This window comes from Tamandua tetradactyla, chromosome 12 (genome assembly GCF_023851605.1).
Source record: "Tamandua tetradactyla isolate mTamTet1 chromosome 12, mTamTet1.pri, whole genome shotgun sequence".
Lineage (NCBI taxonomy): Eukaryota > Metazoa > Chordata > Mammalia > Pilosa > Myrmecophagidae > Tamandua > Tamandua tetradactyla.
Window position 1 is genome coordinate 54,871,913 of NC_135338.1, and position 21,318 is coordinate 54,893,230.

The 21,318-nt window shown below is 49.2% G+C and overlaps 1 protein-coding gene across 2 annotated transcripts; it reads left to right on the plus strand.

Annotated features, from left to right (window-relative positions):
- Positions 1 to 8,246: 8,246 nt before the first annotated feature.
- On the plus strand, positions 8,247 to 20,856 carry FAM181A (family with sequence similarity 181 member A). 2 transcript variants are annotated; one of them, XM_077123423.1, is made up of 4 exons: positions 8,247 to 8,392; positions 9,088 to 9,170; positions 16,237 to 16,409; positions 19,451 to 20,856. In XM_077123423.1, the coding sequence occupies exon 4, from the start codon at positions 19,507 to 19,509 to the stop codon at positions 20,410 to 20,412; it is 906 nt and encodes a 301-aa protein (XP_076979538.1). In that variant the 5' UTR covers positions 8,247 to 8,392; positions 9,088 to 9,170; positions 16,237 to 16,409; positions 19,451 to 19,506; the 3' UTR covers positions 20,413 to 20,856. The 2 variants fall into 2 exon arrangements, with proteins under 2 accessions (XP_076979538.1, XP_076979536.1); XM_077123421.1 differs by lacking the exons at positions 8,247 to 8,392; positions 16,237 to 16,409 and having other exon boundaries at positions 9,092 to 9,170.
- The last annotated feature ends 462 nt before the right edge of the window (positions 20,857 to 21,318 follow it).

Genomic DNA, 21,318 nt, shown 5'->3' on the forward strand with positions numbered 1-21,318 from the left:
TCCTTAATTTGGACATTTTCATGGCCTTAGAACTGTAACCTTGCAACTTAGTAAATTCTCTTTTTAAAAACTGTTCCATTTCAAGTATATTGCATTCTGGCAGCTTTAGCAAATTAAAAGAGATGGTTTGGATCCCTGTGATCTACGTGCAATGCTGAAAAGTCCTTTGCAAGTTTCCTGTGAACAGAATCACTGCCCATTTGGACTGAAAGGGACAAGGAAGGGATGAACCTAAGGACCAACGGCTTCAAGGACAGAAACATGGAAGCCAAGGTCTGGACCCAAGTCATCTCCTCGGGCCAAGAGAATGGGCCCACCCACATGTGTGGAAAGGGCAGGTCTGCCTCTGTGCTTGGAGGGAGTGGGTCTTCCTCACCATTGTTCAAGGAGAGTGCTCCCACCCTGATGCGCGGAGGTGGGGCAGACCTCTAATACAGAACCAGGACGTACATCTCCTGGGGAGGGGGGTCTCTTCTTTGATCAAAGCTGCAACCCCAGGGCTTTTGAAAGTGCTAGCATGTGGTAAGTCTCAGTACATATATTTGTTGAATAAATTTGTGGAAAGGCTTGAACCCTCCTCCTAGACCTGGTAGCTAAACTGGCCTCCCAGCATTGCCCTTGAACAAACAATAAGTGTACCTCCAACCTGAAATGTGGGTGGGTGGTATCATCAGCATGGGCTGTGGGACCATAAGGCCTGTTGTGTTAGTTAGATTCAGTTGTCAACTTGGCCAGGTGAGCATACCTAGTCTTGTTGCTGCGGACATAAGCCAATGGTACGTGAACCTCATCTGTTGCTAATTACATCTGCAGTTGGCTAGGAGGCGTGTCTGCTGCAATGAGTGACGTTTGACTTAATTGGCTGGTACTTAAATGAGAGACCACAACACAGCACAGCCTAAGCAGCTCGGCATTCCTCATCTCAGCACTTGCAGCTCAGCCCAGGCCTTTGGAGATGCAGAAAGAAGTCACCCCGGGGAAAGTTGTTGGAACCCAGGGGCCTGGAGAGAAGACCAGCAGAGACCATCCTGTGCCTTCCACGTAAGAAAGAACCTCAGTGGAAAGTTAGCTGCCTTTCCTCTGAAGAACTAACAAAATAAACCCCCTTTTATTAAAAGCCAATCCGTCTCTGGTATGTTGCATTCTGGCAGTTAGCAAATTAGAACACCTGTGACCAAGTTTGAATTTTTGCTGTTCACTGAGAGCCTGGCTTTTACAAGTACCACTTTATCTAATTTCACAATAACCCCCTGAGATGGATATCACTGTGCCCACTTTACAGTTGAGAAACTGAGGCACAGAGTGATCAAGCCACTTGCCCAAGGCTGCAGAAGGGGACAGTTTTAAACATGGCCCCAAAGTTCTTTGACACCTTTCCACTGAGAGGTGGGGTCTATGTCCCTGTCCCGTGGATGTGGGCTCTGCATCTCCTTCTCCAATAGAATACATGGTGGTGACACTGACAGCTCCTGCTTCCTGTCTCTTGGGACACTTGCTCTTTGAAGCCAGCTGCCATGCTGTGACAAAGCCCAGAACGCATGGAAGGCCTCATATAGGGGTGCTGGCCGCAGCCCCCACCAAGCTCCCTGCTGAGCCAGCACCAACCACTGGCACGAGTGAGGAGGACTTGGGGTGATCCCAGCCCCAGCTTTAAGTCACCCCCAGTCTTTTCATCTTCCCAGATGTGACCCAGCCTTTTCTGAATTCCTGACCCATGAGCATCTTGAAATAGTGTTGATTTACACCACTGTCTTAGTTTATTAGGGCTGTTATACCAAAATGCCACGAACTGGTTGGCTTAAGCACAGGAAATTCTTGGCTCACAGTTAGGAAGCTAGAAGTTTCCATTTCGGTATCGGCAGGGCATGCCTTCTTTGAAGCATGCAGCATCCTGATGGTAGCTTGCTGGCAATCTCTGCCTCTGTCACCTGGTCTTCTATTTCCTTCTGTCTGCCTACATGGCTTGTCCTTCCATGTCCCAACTTCCTTTGTTTATAAGGACTCCAGTCATACTGCATTAAGGTCCACCTTGGTTCATTTGGCTTCATCTTAATAGGATCATCAAAGATCCCATTTACAAATGAGTTCACACCCACAGGACCTGGGCTTGGCACTTGTACATGACTTTGTGGGGGGCATTATTTGCTCTACCATGGTCACTTAGCTTAGGGGGTTTGTTATAGCAAGAGGAATGGGACAAGACTCCTCCTCAAATCCACTGGCTTGTAAGTTCCCTGCTGGAGCCCTGCTAGAATCCACACAGGGTTTGCACAGAACAGAGTCCAGAACATGTTTGTTGATTGACTGAATGAGAGTGAGAGCAATAAAGGGAGGCAGATAGAACCACAGGCTATCTTAGATTGAAGGGCCATTTTACAAATGGAAAAACTGAGCCCTGGGGGAAAGAAAGAACTTGCCCAGGTTACCCTTCAAATCAGAGGCCCACCAATTCGGGGACTTGGGTCCTCTACCACCTAGAGAGCTAATCTCAGCCTGGCTTTCCCCCAGAGCTGAGCACATACCTTCACTCAGACCCCCAGGAATGGCTGGAGGGCTCGCCAGCTGGCATCCTCCCCACTTTAGTGTGTCCTGGCGTCAGAACATAGGGTCTTTTGGATGCATCCCAGCATGCTTGGCCCTAGGGGGCTGGGACCACCCCAGGCACTACAGGTGCCCCTGTGAAGGACAGGGCAGGGGAGCCAGGCTCGCCAGCTGATCTATCAGATCAGTGCCCTCCTGAGCACTATTAAATATCTTAGTTAACTGCTGCTACAAAAAAGAATGAAGATGTGAGGCATGCAACATTGTGAATGACCTTGTGGGACATTTTGTGATGCAAAATAAACCAGAAACAAAACAGCAAATATTGTAAGATCTCACTTAGAAAATACATATAAGGAAATTGGGGCCTAGACTGTAAGCTCTTTTAGCAGTCTCATTTAGTCCAGAGCTGTGCTATATATATATATATATATATACCTGGTATTTCCCTGAAACTTTTGGTACCTGTGTGCCACTTAAGGCTCAGAGTAGGAGTTCTGCACTTCTGAAGGGCAGCATTGCCACATACAACTATTAAAGAAATTGAAAAAGAGAGCAAGCTTCAATTAGAGATAAAAATGAAGCTGTTCAGGTTGGAATTAAGGTAATTCCGAATATAGGAGTAAGGAGATCAGAGGAAGAAAGGTTCCTTTCTGAGATCAGAGGAAGAAAGGTTCATTTTGTCCAGAATCTAAATTTTCTATAGAACATAATCTAACTCAGCTTGTCTGGATAGATCATTTAAACAACTGAAACACAAGGAAGCGAGAATGGGAATGAAGGCCTGTAATCCTGTAGAGTTTAATAAATTGCCCGGGTACATTCCAGAGTTTGTTAAACAGACATCCAAAAAGTATTGGCAAAGTTCCCTGAGGGATGGGTGAAAAAATATTGAGCTATTAAACTTTACCACCAAGGAAACCCTGGATACTGTCTCCAACGCTAGGGACACCCAAATCTGTAGGACAAGCCCTTGATCTTGAGGCTTACTTTTGTGAAGCTTATGTATGTAGCAGAGAAGCTAAGCCTACCTAGAGTTGTGTCTGAGAATTACTTCTGGAGGACCTCTTTTGTTGCTCAGATGTGGCCTCTTTCTCTCTAAGCCCAACTTTGCAAGTGAAATCATTACCCTTCCCCCTACGTGGGACATGACATGCAGGGGTGAAAATCTCTCTGGCAACATGGATTATGACTCCCAGGGATGAACCTTGCCCTGGCACTGTGGTATCAATAATGCCTTCCTGACCGAAAGGGAAAAAAGAAGTATAAAAAAATAAGATATCAGTAGCTGAGAGAGTTCAAATAGAGTCGAGAGTCTACTCTGGAGTTTACTCTTATGCAGGCTAGAGATTGCTACCTTTTATGCTTTGCCAAACCCTAACCAACCTGCCAACCATTGCTGCCAACCCTAAAGAAGACCTAGGGCTTAATCTAAGATACTACAAAGTTTCCATGCACTATGATTACTTTCCAGAAACCTACAACCTCCAGATGGGTTCCTAGGCCAGATAAGTCCTGAAACCCAGAGTGGCCAGCCTCTCCAAAGTATCAACTAGTTCCATCCCCCTATCCCATATTATTGACAGCCCCTTCCAACATGAAAAAGTTAGAATGGGCATAGCCCAAAATAACCCTAAAGATTAGAAGAAACATAAAAGGAGATGGTGGAGTTATTCAGAGAAGATAGGGTTTAACAAATAAGTATGATTGCTGAAACATCATATTGATATTTCTTTTAGTCTCCAGTGTCTTGGAGCACCTAGAAGTACAAACCTAAAATTATGAAGTTGTAACCCATACCAAACTCTGAAATCTGTTTTACAACTAATTGTTGCACTGTGCTTTGAAATTTAGTGCTTTTTTTGTATATATATGTTATTTATCACAATTAAAAAAAAACTTAACACTAATCCTACTTATAAAATCAATATTTCAATTAAATTAATATTCTAGTTAGATGTAATTAATATTAACAAATCCTGCAACCATCTTGTGAATTGCACTATTATATTGCAGTGTTTTGTGTGTTAAAAGTGAGTGTTATTCTGTCATATTTAACCATTAAAAATAACACAACTTCTATAATCCTGTTATCAGTTTCCTACTGCTACTGTAATAAATTACACAAATTTAGCAGCTTGAAACAACACAGATTTACTATCTTGCAGTGCTTGAGGTCAGAAGTGCAAAGTGGATTTACTGGGCTCAAATCAAGGTGTTTCAGGGCTGTGTTCCTTTCCGGGGGGTTGCAGGAAAACTCATTTCCTTGTCTTTTCTGGCTTCTAGAGGCCACCTGCTTTGCTTGGCTCACAACCTCCTTCCACCGTTGGTGCGGGCAGTGGTCTCACCACCTCTGACATTGACCCTCTGCCTCCCTTTCCCACATTTGAGGACTTCTGTGATTGCATTGGGCACACATGGGTAATCCAGGATCAGCTCCCTATTTTAAAGTCAGCTGATTATCAAACTTCATTCCATGTGCTACCTTAACTCCCTTCTGCCAGGTAACATATTCACGGGTTCTGGGGATGTGGACATCTTTGGGGTGCCATTATCTTGCCTAGCACAAGATGGAGAAGACACTTTCTTCTCCTTCTCCTTCTTCTTTCTTTGGCATGGGCAGGCTCCAGGAATTGAACCTGGGTCTCTGGTATGGCAGGCGAGAATTCTGCCATTGAGCCACGGTTGCACCGCCCCTCCTTCTTTTTATTTTAATATAATAAGAGTCTCATAAAGGGGACGTGGCACAGAGCTTGTTTGAACCCAAGCTAAGTGTTTCTGGGGCTGCATCCATTTACAATAAGAAGCAACCTTGGGGACAGGCCTTGCAAGAGCTGTTTCCATCACTCTTATCATTCGGAGCTGCTGGTCCTCATCTGGGTGTTGTTGGGACCGTCTCTGTCAGCTTCTCAAAGGACATGGAAGTCTTTGAACTTGAGCCTGGTTGTGGTCAAGCCCTTGGGGACTATTTGGAGCTCCTCCCTGCCCTGCACCCACTCCTTGGACAGTCTCAGAGCTGGTTCTACTCATTTCACCCTTGGGACCTACCTTTGCTTCTATGTCACACTTCAAGCCCAGTAGTGTGACGAGAATTCCCTCACTTTGCAGATGAGAAAAGTGAGGCTCAAAGAGGTGAAATCACCTGCCTGGATTAGCAGAGGCAAGATCAAAATGCAGTAGCGTTGGAAGTGGGGCGAAATGAGGTAAAGAAGAAAGGTCATATCCCCAGTGCATTTCAGCATGCAGTAGGCATTTAATAAGTGCTTATTGAATGAGTGAGTGAATAGATGAATTAATGAATAGCCAGAACATGGAGTAAAATATGACTCCTAAAGTGTGTGCTTCACCTCTACTTCTGAGAAGGTGCCTGACTGAGTGCCAAGTGCTGGGATGCCGCCCAAGGGGGATGATGATAGCCAGGGATGCTCAGCCTTGGAACAACCCTGGGATAGCACTGGGGTGGAGGCAAGGGAGTTACTGAATTCATGGAAATAAGTCTTCATAGTCCCTGATTGCATGGCCGGGACCACGTCAGGGAACCCAAGAACAGAAAGCAGGAGGCAGGCATGAATGGGCTATTGCCAATGTGCAAATGTTTCTCAGCCATGGCAAGGTTAATATATTTAGAGAATTTTTTAAAAGTGTGTTTGGGGCTGGGTTTGGGCTGCAGGCAGAGTTATGATCAGAGGATATGAAATAAATGTTGGATGATGAAGCTAAGTCCCCTGTATATTACCAAAGTCGGGCAGGTTCTCCAGGTGGAGGGTGTGGTCTGGAAATAAGTGAGGTAAGAGTCAGACAAGAGGGGACAATGTAGCCCTTCTCTGCAGGCCACTGTGATGTAGACACAAACTGAGTCAAAACCCCAGGCCTTCTGTTACCTAACTCAATGACTAGGGATGAGGTCTACCAATTCCCTCAGCCATGGTTTACTAATCTGTCAAATAGGAACTAAAGCCCACCTCAGAAGGATCCACTCATTCATTCATTCAGGATTAAATGAGATGACAAGTATTAAACTCTTGGCATACCATGTGTTCTAGTTTGCTAGCTGCTGGAATGCAATATACCAGAAACGGAATGGCTTTTAAAATGGGGAATTTAATGAGTTGCTAGTTTACAGATCTAAGGCCGAGAAAATGTCCCAATTAAAACAAGTCTATAGAAATGTCCAATCAAAGGCATCCAGGGAAAGATACGTTGGTTCAAGAAGGCCGATGAAGTTCAGGGTCTCTCTTTCAAGTGAGACGGCACATGGCGAACACAGTCAGGGCTTCTCTCTCAGCTGGAAGGGCACATGGCAAATAAGGCGTCATCTGCTAGCTTTCTCTCCTGGCTTCCTATTTCATGAAGCTCCCCGGAAGGCGTTTTCCTTCTTCATCTCCAAAGGTCACTGGCTGGTGGACTCTCTGCTTCGTGGTGCTGCAGCATTCTCTGCTCTCTCTGAATCTCTCATTCTCCAAAATGTTTCCTCTTTTATAGGACTTCAGAAACTAATCAAGACCCACTCAAATGGGTGGAGACATGTCATCCCCTAATCCAGTTTAACAATCATTCTTAACTAAATCACATCAACCAGGGAGATGATCTCATTACAGTTTCAAACATACAGTATTGAATAGAGATTATTCTACCTTTATGAAATGGGATTTATATTAAAACATGGCTTTTCTTAGGGGGCATTCTTCCTTCCAAACCAGCACACCGTGGTATTCAAGGATTGTGAGTCTCCTGCCCTACCCTCCTTTCTCTTAGGGAATTTCATGCCCAGGAGGCAAGAGCTCCTCCTTGAGTGTGTTGCTGTGTCCCCAGCCAAGGACTGCTGTAGCCAGGAGGGCCAGGGGCAGGCTCTGAGGCTATACCTGCAGCTCACAGATTGTTTTTTATCTGGCTATTGGGTCACACAAGATGATTCAGAAGCCAACCAACCATTTTATTCCATGTTCTGGTTATTCATTCACTCATGTATTCACTCACTCATTCAATAAGCACTTATTAAATGCCTACTGCATGCTGAAATCCACTGGGGATCTGACCTTTCTTTACTTCATCTCACCCCACTTCCTACAGCAACCTCTCCTCTCCATCATGCTCAATTTCTCCCTGACTCCATTTTCCAAAGTGCTCAACACCCATTGTCTCAGTGCCTTTACTCTGGCTGTGACACTTGCCACTGCTGCTGCCTCTCCCTCTGAAACAAAGCAGCACATTAGAAAGAGCCCAGGGCTGAGCGTCAAGGAGGCATGGGTTTGAAACCTGGCTCTGCCTCTTAGTAGCTGCTAACTAAGGTACCTCCCTGAGCCTCAGTTTCCTCATCTGTCAAATGGGGCTAACATTAGTGCCGATCTATCAGAGGGTTGTGGCAATAAACTACAATTAGACGTGTTAGGCATCTCATACAATTAGTGCCTGGCCTGGAGTCAAAGCTTAATAAATGTTTGTCGAATTGAATGGATGAGCTTTGGCCTGGGAGGTGGAAGGAGTGAGTTCTAGTTATGGGTTTATATACTTGGATAAGGTGTTCCTCGTCTCTGGTACTCTGTCTCCTTGATTAAAAATTGCCGGGGTTGGCTTACTGGGACTCCAAGCTCTGCACCCTGGCTTGGCCTCCTGGGATTTCTAACTGAATTCAGGGATCATGTGCACATGATCCTGTGCCAGGCATCACTAGTTGATCAGAGCACTCCTAACTGCTGAGCCCAGTGGGCCTTAGAACCTTTCTGCAGGCACCAGCCAGCCATCACCAATCAAATCCGAGTTGGCAGTTGAGATTAAACAGACTTTTCACTCCTGGCGACACCCTGGTGGGGTGAAGAGACACATCAGGAAGACGCCAGAGGATACGGTCAAGGTGATGGATGTATGGGGGGTGGTAAAGGGCAGTGACCCAAATGGGGGATTGTGGGCTATTTAGGATGCCTAACAGGGAAACAAAGATGCTACTGCCATTTTATTCTTGTGACCAGCCCTTGTTATGGGGGAGATACATGCAGGATAGCTTTACCTGGGCACCTTTTAGATCCAGGCCAGAGGGGAGAAGAAGGTGAGGGGCTGGGCCTTTGCTATGAGCCAGACACCAAGTTAATCTCTCTATCCCCATGAACAGGCCTACAGGGAGATGCTCATAGCTCCACTTTACAGGTGAGGAGCCCAAGGCTTGGAACTTATCGACCATGATGAGTAAAAATAAAACTAGAATAATGTGCTTGGGTTGGACTTCAGCTTCACCCCTTCTGTCCAGGGTCCTGGGCAAGTCACTTAGACAACCTGTGCCTCAGTCTCCTTACCTGCAGAGTGGGGACAGTAACAATACCCACCTCCCCCATTATGAACGAGTTAACACACACGAAGTTTTGGAACCCTATTTGGCATACAGTTAAGAGGTCAAGAAACTAGTTGTTAGGAGCAAATATTCATTCCAACATTCCAGCCCCTCTCAGAATGCCTTGCACATAGTAGGTGCTCATTAAATGCTTTGGAACTGAACTGCTAAGCCTGATCTGAGTCCCATGGTCCCACACAATCCTTCCTGTCCTCATTTTGCAGAGGGAGAAGCTGAAGCTCAGTGAGATTACGTGATCTTCTCAAAGCCCAAGACTAGGATGTGGCACAGCCAGATTCCATCCCAGGTGTGTCTGACACTAGAGCTCTCCCTCCCCCCCTGCCCTGCCCCTCTGAGGGGCTTGGCTCCTTATATCTTCCTTAAAATGCTCCCAAGTCTCACCCCCTGCCCCACCCCAGGAGAAATAAGATCGGGAGATCGGGCTTCTACCTGCCCCTGGTCACACGTGTCCCCAGAAATCCTCTTCATCATCCCTAGCTGAGTGCTGGGACCTGTGGGGGATGGGAGGTGGATGGAGGTGGGTCTCCTTGCCCACAGACTGCACTGGGTTTTGCCACAAGTAGCCTGCCAGGAGGTCTATGACTGAAGAAAGGAGAGAGAGGAAGCCAGGCTGTGGCAGTCTGGCCAGGATCTGTGAATTCTCCCCTGGGGAAGAAGAGCTGGTATCTCGGGCCCTTTCCTTCTGTGGCACTCAACCACCTCACAAGTGTGTCAGGCAGGCATTGCCCTTCCCATGAGACAAACGGGACACCCAGGCTCTGAGGTGTGAGGTGACCCACCAGGGTCATACAACCAGTTAGCGGCAGGGCTGGGATTTGAACCGAGGTCTTTCCAATTCCACAATCAGAGGGTATTTTAGAGCCCTCCACACCCTTTCTGCCTGAATAGAGAAGGGGTATAACCATGCGACAAGGAGAGGAGATGTTAGTTATGACCAGAAGGAAGTCTGGAGTTAGATCTACCTATTGAAGCAAACCACTCCTTGGGGAGTGGAGACCCAAGGCAGATGTTGATAAGTGTGTTCTGAGGCAACCTTGGTTCTAGGCACCAGAAAGGGTTGGAAGGTGAAGATGAGCCAGCAGGTGGAGAGGAGTTGGTTAAGTGAATGCACAGTACCCGTCAGCCTGGCAGGGAATGCACGGAGGCTTGATCTTATTTGATAAGTGGAGGCTGCTGAAAGATACTGAGCCCCAAGAGCTCAGCAGGAAGGAGTGCTGTGAGGTCTGCTCATATCAAGAAACCAGAAGAAGAAAAGTAAAATGAACCTAAAGCAAGAGGAGGAAAGATTAGAGTGGGAATCAGTGAAATTGAAAACATAAAAAACAAAAGAGCAAACTAAGAAACAAAAAGCTAGTTCTTTGAAAATATCAGTAAGATTGGTAAACCTTCAGAAAGACTAATAAAAAAGAGAAAAAAAAACACAGATTACCAATATCAGGAATGAAATAGAATATTCATACAGATCCAGCAGACCCAAAAGTGTTGGTAAGGGGATACCACAATCAACTCTACACACATAAATTTGACAACTTAGATGAAACAAATTAGTTCTTCAAAAACTACAACCTATTAAAACTCCCAATGTGAAACAGCTTATCTGAGTAACCCAATAGCTGTTATAGAAATTGAATTTGTAGGTAAAAACCTCCCCAAAAAGAAATCTCCAACCCTGAAGGTTTTGTGGCAGAATTCTACTAAACATTTAAAGAAGATTTGGCATCAATTCTGTAAAATCTCTTCCAAAAGAAAAGAAGAGAGAATACATCTCAATTTATATTTGAGGCTAAAATTATCCTGATATCAACACCAAAGGCATACCAAATAAAAAAAAGCAAGCTATATCCCTCATGAACATAAGGAAACATAGCAAAAATGAAAAAAAATCCCAACAAAATACTGTCAAATTGAATCCAGTGATATATAAAAAGAATGATATACCACAACTAAGCGGTGGTTTATTCCAGGAATGCAAGGCTGGTTCAATATTTGAAAAGAAAACCCACTATATCAATAGACTAAACAAGAAAAACCACATGATTGTTGTCCTAGCCTGCCAGAGCTACTCTAACAAATACCATGCAATGGGTTAGCTTACACAACAGGGATTTATTGTCCCACAGTTTGGAAGGTTAGAAGTCCTGAACGAAGATGTTGGCAGGGCAGTGCCTTCTCCTGGAATGTTGTGTCCTGGTGCTGGCTGCCTTCCACCCCATGGTGATGTCTCTGTGCCAGCTCTTCTGGTTTTCCCTCGGGCTTCTTCCAGTGGCTCTCACTGACTGGTGGCATCTGACTTTCCTCTCTGTAAGAACTCCACTAATCTGGATTAAGACCCATCCTAATTCAATTTGGCCACATCTTAACTACTATCATCTTTCAAAGGTCCTATTCACAAATGGATTTACAACCACAGGAAAACAGATTAAGGTTTAAACATGTCTTCTGTGGGGGGGGGGGGCGTGATTCAAACATATTATGAACTGATACAGAAAATTCATTTGGCAAAACTCAATACCCATTCATGAGGAAAACTCTCAGCAAAATAGAAATAGAGGGAACGTCCTCGACTTGATAAAGAGTTTCTACAGAAATCCTGCAGCTAAGATCATATTTAATGAAGAAAGACTGAATGCTTTCCACCTGAAGCTTGGGAATAGGGCAAGGATGCTTGTTTTCACCACTCATTCAACATAAAATCCTTTCTCTGAGCCCTGTCCCTCCAAAGACCCAATATGAAATGAAGTTTGGCTGCACTCTCCTCAGTTTTTGGAGGGCTGGGTCCTCAGACTCATCAGCTATAACCCCACTTATTCATATCCCTTTCAAGAAAGCACTGGAGAATGCAAATGGGTTTACCTTATTTTACGTTGAATTTGCTCTATTCTAAATTTGGAAAAAGCAGGTCATTTGCCAAGTTTGGGGTTTCTACTTCTATGAGTAACACTGACTTGTGACACACCAGCCACGTGTAAATATGTGCAACACGGAGGCTGAGAGCTGCTGATTTAATCCAACAAGGAAACTGAGGCCCATAGCGGGTGAGTGACTGGTCCAAGGTCCTATAGCCAGGTCAAAGCCGAGATGAGCCTCAAGCCGAGGCGTCTCATCTCTAAAGCCACCTGTGCCTCTGTGCTTCAGTAAGAAGTCCAAAATCACTTCCAGTGTGGGACTTGAACATATTGACGTCCTCTCTGACACTGACATCGGACTGCAGCCAGGGGCAGAGGGGCTGACTGAGCTGGGCTGCAACTTCTCCCGAGCAACATGTGATCTGAGGACACACCCATACTAGTGCCAGCCTCAGTTGTGAGGTGAGGTTGTGAGGGCAGGAAGCCCTTAGCTCAGCAGCCAAAAAGGTTTATTTTGAGCCGACGCCTCCAAGTCTAAGGAAGCCTGAGACCTGTCTGCCCTGATTACAGTTGACAGCCTGCCTGGGGCTGGTCTTTGATATAAATACTTTCATTATGTAAGGGGGTTACATAAATCAGCTTGTGATGTCCTCATCACACTTCCATGGAGGAGCTGCCCCCCACATAACCCTTGAATGCTCCTAGAGTCAGGGTGATGGGACCTAACTCCCCAGGCTGATAAGTGGGTGTGGATCTGGGTCCCTCGGGTGGCAAAGTCCCAGGGAAGGCATTAGGCCTGGTCATTGGTTAACAATTGTGAATAAGGTCCCAGGATAGTCACGCCTGAGGGTCTGTATTTTGCCACCAGCATGCCAACCCCAGTTCTGTCTTTTATTTACTGTTTGACCTTGGGCAAGCTTCCTAGCCACCTCATGCCTCAGTTTCCTCATCCATAAAAGAGAGTAATCCTGGCACCCGGCAAGAGCAAAGGACTTTTGTGTTACCTCTTAGATCAAGTAGTGCAGGAGCTGAGCTTTGGATTTTACATTATTGTCATCAGCTGTCAAAATAAGTCCAAAAAGACAACATGAGAACAGGGGCCAGTCTTTATATATATATATATTTTGATTGAGATATCTTCATGCACCATACAGTCCATCCAAAGTCTACAATCAATGACTCACAATATCATCATGTAGTTGTGCATTCATTATCATCATCATTTTTAGAACATTTGTATCACTCCAGAAAAATAAAAAGAGAAAACCCATACATCCTATACTTCTTACCCCTTCCTCTCATTGAGCACTAGCATTTCAATCTATCCCAATTTTTTTTATCCCTTATCCCTCCTATTATTAATTTATTTATTTTCCTTATTTTTTACTCATCTGTCCATACCCAGATAAAGGGAGCCTCAGACACAAGGTTTTCACAATCATATGGTCATATTGTAAAAGTTATATAGTTATACAATCGTCTTCAAGAATCAAGGCTACTAGAATGTATTTCAACAGTTCCAGGTACTTCCCTCTAGCCACTCCAATATACCATCAACTAAAAAAGGGTATCTATATAACGCATAAGAATAAACGTCAGGATAACCTTTTGACTGTTTGAAACCTCTCAGCCACTGCAACTTTATTTGGTCTCATTTCTCTCTTTCCCCTTTTTTTCTCATTCTCATGATGTCAGGTCCTGGCTCATCCTGACAGTCCTGTCCCACACTGCCAGGGAACTTTACACCCCTGGTAAGGGGGATGGCATTGGGTTCACCTGCAGAGTTGGCTTAGAGAGAGAGGACGGGCCAGTCTTGGTCCCGCCTCCACCTGGCTCTGCTGCCCTGGGCTCACCTTCATCTCGGAAATGACCAGGTGGTCCATATTTTTCAAAGGAAGTTTCTGCAGAGATGTAAAATTCCTTTAAAATATGTTTGGTGATTTTAAACATTAATTTCTAAAAACTATGATAAACACACATTTAAACTCAAAGGCTGACAAGAAGCTGCAAACTGGTTAGCCTGGGCAGCCCAGGGTTAACTCACTCTGGGCAAGACAATCAAGCTTCTTGGGTGATTTCTTTTCATTTGATGACTCTCTTGAGATTACAAGATAGGTTTTTTTTTTAATGCTGCACTTTTTAGCTGCTTAGCTCTATAAACCAAGATTTTTTACATGTTCTGCAACCAAACCAAAGGATGGAAAAAATTGGACGCTGAGGCTGATGTAAGATTATATTCAGTAACTCTTGATTTCAAACTTGAATGTCTTCAAAACAGCCTGCTTATTCTCATATTGTTTACAAAATCAGTGGGAATACCACATTTGAGTGTGCAGAATGAATTTGTACTTATAATGCTTTCACCGTTTCACAAATTGGACTGCACCGTAATATTTTTTAATGGTGCCTCTGCCTAAAGACTATTTGAAAACTCACTGCCCTAACGGCCTTCTCATGTCCTCTCTGGCTCGGCTGCTTGCGTCACTGGTGACAGCCTCCTCTGGCTCTCAACTTCAGCCTCCACAGGTGTTGGCTGAATTCTAAAAGTGGATCATGTCTGATGACATCCAGAGATTCTGAACGGGAAGCTCCTAGTAGTCTGCTTGGGAAAACAAGGAAAGTTGGGGAGCCCTTACATTTCACCCATGCATTGGGTGGCTGTTTATTCATCAAGCCACCAAGTTGCCTTGGAAACCGAGGAGTCAGCCAAGGGAACTCCCTCCCGCCCCCACATGGTTTGGTCCTTGGCCCATGGTAGGGCATTGAATGGAACTGCCTGGAAGTTGGGCATCCCTGAGGCTGAACAGTGCAGAGAAGCCCGAGGAGGGGCTAGTGCAGCTTGGATGCTGGGAAGAGCAGGTGGGCAGAGGAGGGAGAGGTGGGCTGGCTGGATTACCCGCACTCAGGTCAGTTCAGTGTAGCATGACTCCCGTCCTTTAAAAGAGCTTTAGGGAGCCCCTGCTCCGGCACAGGGAAAAGCACTTGCGAAAAGGCACTTCCTGCTTTTTGGGTGCCCATGGTCAGAAGGAACACAGAGAATTCCACACTGAGTGCAGCAACAAAAACAAGGCCCATTTGCCCAGGGCTGCTCCTTCCTGAGAACATTCTACTCACAGAAGTTGCAGAGATGAAGCAGCAGATGAGCTCCCTGCTCTCATGGAGCTCACCTGGGTCAAGGCAAAAGTCAGCAAAAGAACAAGACAGAAAGCAACTGCTACCAGTTCACAGGATAGACACTGTTCAATGGAATGGCAGATTTAATTCATGAGACACTTAGTGAGAAGCCACTCTGTGCCAGGCCCCTGGGGGCCACAGCAATATATCAGGCTATGTGGAGGCCAGGGGCAGACTCAGCCAGGTCGAAGGCCAAGGATGCAGCAACAGGACAGGGTGGATTGGACACAAGTACAAGGACACAGAGGCCTGAAATGACACAAACCCTCCAGAGCATGAGGAATATTTTGCTTTGGGTAGAGGAGACAGGTCATGAGGGGCAGTCAGTGGTGGAGGGTGAGAATGGGGAGATAGCCAGGGGTCATATTACAAAGGACCTTGTGTGCTAAGCTAAGGAGGTTAGATTTCATCTTGGAATATGAACACAGTAATGGGAAAGGGTATTATTAATAAGGCTGGGAGTTGGTAGAAGACTTCCAAGAGGCAGGTATGCTTGAGCTAAGCCTTGAAGAATGCCAGGGACAGGCTTGGCTGAGCAGCCCTGAGTTGGACCCAAGAATCAGGTTTGAGGCCTGTCTTTGCGTGTATCACTTCATCAACTGCAAATAGGGAAAACAATGCCCTTTGTGCCCAGGGCAGGACCACGTTGAGAGTAGGACAGTGAAAGGGCTTCATAAAATGAGGCACAGTTATCACCACCACTCCCTCTCCTGTCACATGGTCTAGCAGGAAAACACAGGGCCTTTCCCAGCCTGGGCCAGAGGCAGCCCAGAGGTGTGGCCAGGATCCAAGTACAGCCACAGATCAGGCTCCCAGTGCACGATCCTTCAAGACACGGCTGCCTCCTCTCCCATCTGCTCATCTCCCATAGCTGTGGCTGTCCTTTTCCCGAGGTGGGAGTCTAGAACTGGATTCTGACAGGTGGGTGGAAGAGGCGAACCTGGAACGTAGGTAGAAAACTGGTCTGCGACGTTTTCAAATTTGACAGCATGTAGCAGCGCCTGACACTTCACAGGGGCTGGGGGGGGGGGGCATGGGACTGGTGGGGGCCACACGGGCTGTGCGTGCAGACAGGCTCAGTGCAAATTCAGGTTCTGCTGGTTATCGGCTGTGAGCTCATGAGAAAGGAGCTCAATTCCATCACTTGTAATTGGCAATAACGACACCCTGGAGAGATGTCCGGAGGCCAGGTGGGATCTTCCATGTGTGATCACCGATTATGGCTCCTGTAGGTGCCCAACAAGTACTGGTTTCCTTCGTTCCATTTTTCTTGCTTCCTTTGGTCCTCTCCTTCTCTCTGTTCTTCTAGCCTCCCTTCTCTCCTCAAAACAGGTTCCGTGGAAGGACGGCCTGTATTAATAGCTCCGGAAATGGAAAGACTTTTAAGATACAGACTCAACACCCATGGCGCTCGCTGACTCTTGGGGAGGCTCGTTCTTGGCGAAGGGGCAGGGCCAGGGCACATGGCAGGCTGGGGACGCCAGCCTGTGCTGAAACGGCTGCAGGTGCAGTGGGATATTGGGAAAGCTGAGGTTCCAAGCAGAGTGGCCAGAGAATGTCACCATGCTCTTCCAAAGGAGAATGTGTCCCAGACGGTGGGGCCAGGAGGGCACACACACTGCGAGAGCAGGAGGCCAGTGTGCGCAGGGGGCCGGGCGTGGTCTGATGTCGGCCTCCTCACACAAAATTATGGAGAAGCTGGCTAAATTTGCCGGTACCAGACTAGAGAGGTGGATTTGAATGCCAGGCTGTGGATGGTCGCCTCCTGCAGTAGGTAGCCAGGGGCGTGGAGCCAGGTGTGGGGACTGAGGTGCATTAGGGCCTTTTCTCCAGCGTGTGTGCAGGGTATTTTGCAGCAGAAAGGCTGTTTTCTGCCCCTATAAGCCAGGGTGTGCTAGGTCAAGCTGCAGAAACAAGCCCCAAATCTTAGGGGCTTAAGAGAATGGGTATTTCTCATTCATGGAAAGTCTGTTGTAGATGTGCACAGCTCTCCAGGTCATGAGATGGTCAGCAAGGCAGGTTGCTTCAGGTCAGAGGCATTTTCATCTCAACCCACACTTCCCCCAGCCACAGCAGGGGAAGGGGACATGGAGAATAGCACCTAGATTGAGTTACAGCTTGTCAGCTCTGGGCCCATCTCCTCCCAGCACTTCATTTTGCCTCTAGGGACTCTTGGACCATGGGGGGAGGGGGCTTGGAGCCCAGCACTGTGCAGGTGCCTCTGGCTGCAGAGCTGCCTATTGGCCCGCAAGAGGAGGGGTTCCATCTGTCCTGGCTGTGGCCCCTGGCCCTGCCCCTCCACTGCCCTCAGTCCAGGAAGGGAGACATTGGAGAGGAGGGCGTTCCTGAGAGCCATCCCCTGCCCAGGTGTGGGCTGGTGTATGAACCATCAGCTATTCAGCTGTCCCAGGGGCAGGAGGAGAAGGTGACAGAAGAAAGGGGCTGCAAAGGAAAGAGGAAGGAGTAGAGGAGGAGGAAGAAGGAAGAAGCAGAGATGAGGAGAAAGGCCAGGGGGCAAATGAGAGACCCGCCTGAGCTGGCAGGCATGGAGGCCCGGGCATTTGGCATTTCTCAGACAGCTTCCTCTGCTTTCAGCCACACCTTCCCTCTGGCTGGTCGCTGGGCAGGGCCAGCAGCCACCTCCGGGCTCTCTTGCTCGCTCAGAGCCGCCCTGCTTGCGGCCCCGCTGGCGTTGGCACGGTGACAGTAGCCAAGTGTGCAAACTTGTGCCATTGTCCCCAGGCCAGGGGGAGCCATGGAGACTGGCTAATATGACACAGGAAAATGTTTGCTGATGGCAATTCTATGGGCTTTGTCCACCTCTTTCTCCATCATGACGACTCGATTTAAGTCCCTAACTGTTTGACTACAAATGCAAGGGGACCGTGCAACGCCAACCTTTTGTCCGGCCGCTCTGAATGGGCAATTCAGGCTTTGTGCAGCTCAATTGAGGAAGCAAACATAAAGACAAGATTCCTGAGAGCTCCGGCTCCCTTCCCATGGATATCCAAGCACCTCGTTAGACAGGCCTTCCTTGGCCACCTCTCCTGACATCAGCGTGCCTCCCTTGCTGGCCCTTCAGTGCCCGGTCCCTCAGAGAGGGGGTTGTGGGGAGAGAGAGCATGCAAGAGAGGGAGAGAGGGAGAGAGGGAATAGAGCAGAGAGAGGAGAGAGCCACTCAACACTCAAGGACAGGGGAAAAGCAGCCCGCCCCAGCTTACCCCGTCCGATTGTCTGTCTGCACTGGAGCATGGCAGCTGTAGGCCCAGGCGTCTTTGGGAGAGGTTTGCAAACCCGTCTCCACTGGGCCTGGCCCCTCCTCGGCCCTGGACATTTTAAACACACACGCACACGCACGCACACACGCACGCACACTCACCACCCCCTAGAGAAGCCCGGGAACCGTGGTCAAGGGGAGGAGGGGCATGGAAGTCGAGGGGGAGAACAGGGCTGAAGGGAGAAATTTACCGGGAAATGATTGCATTTGGGAGCTGTCTTTTTTGTGATGGTCCCCATGGTGACAATTTGTGACGGCAAAGAATGTGGGAACGGGGCACCGCCGCCTGATTGGGATGCTTTGTATCTGGAGAGGCGCTCCTGATTGGCCTGAGGGGCCCCCCAGCTCCGGGGAGTTGTCCTCCATTCAGCCCACTCAGGGCTGCACAACTGCTTCCAGCCGGACGGAGCTCGGCCGCCGCGCCGGGGCCTGTCCCAGGTCTGGGCGGGTGACCTGCCGGGCCACTTTGGCGGGGCCCGGGACCCGCAACTCCGGTCAGTGTGGGGGGAGCAGTCAGCTCTGGCCCAACTGGGTGGGGGGTGTGGGGTAGGCTGGGCTCGGGGGAAGGGCGAGGTGCTGCGGGTGGTGGCCGAGGAGGCATGAAATTGCTGCAGATGCTCCTGCGGGGGAGGCCCCGCTGCCCACAGCCTGAGCTCAGCCCGCAAGGCAGGTCTTGACTTGAGTGCCAGGGAGGGGTCCTTCCTGGTCCTGTGCGAGCGCTGGGGGTGGAGCATTGAGACAGGGGCGGGGGGGGGGGGGGGGTCTTGCTGGGGGTAGGGCTGGGGGCGGGGTGGTGGGAGGAGGAGGGCACTGTCGGGGAGAAAGGGGGCTTGGCCCTACTTTAAAGTGGAGCAGTCTCCTCGGGTTCGTAAAATACAAACCTCACTGGGAAGTTGGCCACACTGCGAGCATGACAGTGTGGGCAACGCTGCAGGCTGGGAGTGCAGAGATTTGGGTTCTGGTGTCCACAACAGCACTCTGGAGCTGGGTCACCTCGGCAAGTTGCCTGACATCTCTGAGCCTCAGTTGCAAGTAGAGGGCACCAGACCCAAGACAACTAAATGAGGCTCTGTTTACATCTGGTCAGTTCCATGCTCAGGAAATGCTTGGCTACCTGACTCCACGACTCTGCTTGTGGCTGTGGGGTGCTGGGGTTGGGGCTGCTTTCTACAGCCACGTGACCTCTAGGGAGGGCTAGGTCTGGTGGCCTTTGGGGACGGCTGGGTGTGGCTGCTCAGAGAGACTCCAGTGGTTCATTGTGTCCCCCAGGTCAGCTCTGCGCCCTCCCTTGGAGCTGCCAGTCACCAGCAGAGCCCACCCCCTTCATGGAAAGCCCCGTGCGGTGGCCGCTGGTGATGGCCTCCGACAGTGATGTGAAGATGCTACTGAACTTCGTCAACCTGGCATCCAGTGACATCAAGGCAGCCCTGGACAAGTCCGCGCCCTGCCGCCGCTCCGTGGACCACCGCAAGTACCTGCAGAAGCAGCTCAAACGCTTCTCCCAGAAGTACTCGCGGCTCCCGCGGGGGCTCCCCGGCAGAGCAGCTGAATCCCATCTGAAAAGGGGGCCCGAGGACCGGCCCGGCAGGCTGCCCCTCGATGGCCTTGCTCCCAGCCCCAGCAGGGGTGGGGGCTGCAAGGAGAAGGTTCTGGGGAACCCGGACAGGGAAGAATGTCTCTCTAAGCAGCAGACCCTACATGGGCAGAATCCAGAAGCTGCCAGACCTGGCCAGGTGCCCATGAGGAAAAGACAGCTGCCCGCTTCCTTCTGGGAGGAGCCAAGGCCCACCCACAGCTACCCCATGGGGCTGGATGGAGGGCTGGGCCCCAGGGAGGGACTGCCCTATGAGAGTAAGAAAAATTGCAAGGGCCTGGGAACCTTGGGGCCTGAGACTGCCCAGATGCCCACTTCCCCAAGGGCACTGGCAGAGAAGGAGCCACTCAAAGTGCCTGGGGTCTCCCTGGTGGGCCGTGTCAATGCCTGGAGCTGCTGCCCCTTCCAGTACCATGGACAGCCCATCTACCCAGTCCCTCCAGGGGGCCTCCCCCACAGCTCTGTCCCCTGTCTGGGGCTGTGGAGGAAAAGCCCAGTGTCCCCTGGGGAACTGGCCCATTTCTGCAAGGATATGGGTGACCCAGGGCAGAAAGTGCACAGGCCAGTGGTTCTGAAGCCCATCCCCACCAAGCCGGCCATGCCCCCACCCATCTTCAATGTCTTTGGCTACCTCTAACCTGGCTGGAGGGCCCTGGCCTCCACCTCTGGCTTGTAGGTTATTGGAGACCCTGGGGGACTCTCCTTGTGAGGAGGTGGGCATGGCAGTCCTTTCACCTGGGCAGTGGTAGTGGTCCCTTTGGACCTTGCAGACACCCCTTCCCATTGTGTGGGAGGGGGTAAGGGAAGATGGGGCAGGGGCTCCTCAGGCAGCCTTGGGAGCTATGGGGCCCGGCTTGGTGGGCCCCCTCCCCAACCAGGCCAGGGTCCACCAGATAATCCCACCATCCCTGCAGCTAACCATGAGATGGTGGGACTTGGCCTCTGCCTGCAGACACCCCAGAAGCCAGCGTTACCCCTCTGTCCATCTACCACCCACCGTGTAAGCCAATCTCAGTTATTTTTGTTCTTTGTAAATATTAAGAAGTTTAAAAGAATAAAGACATTTCTTTTGCAGTTTGCACATCTTGGGTGTCTTGAAATTGAATGGTCCCCAGGCCTAACGTAATGCTGGCCATGCCCAGACTGAGGGCTGCTTATACACATGGCTGTTTTGGGAGGAGACCAGGAGGGGTCCAACGGTTTCTGAGAAGTCTGGGAACACGTGCTGGGAACCCAGACCTAAATCCAGAGGAAGGAGGGTGGGGGCTGGGCGAGGAGCCTCTAGGGAGGATGTTCTGGTTCCCAGATTCCGAAGACAGGGGTTCCAGACTGCTCTGTTTGGATATGGAAGCTGGTACCCGGGACCCAGCACCAGCTCTGGGGTGGGGGTGGGGGGGTGAGTGGGATGAGGAGGGGCCTCTCCCTGGTGCCTCCCAGCTCCGATCAGGGCCTCAGCACAGGTGCTGCGCCCGCGGAGTGGTGCCAGACCCTGGGGCAGAGGAAAATGAGGCACCTTGTCAAGAAATTAACAGTCTGTTTGACC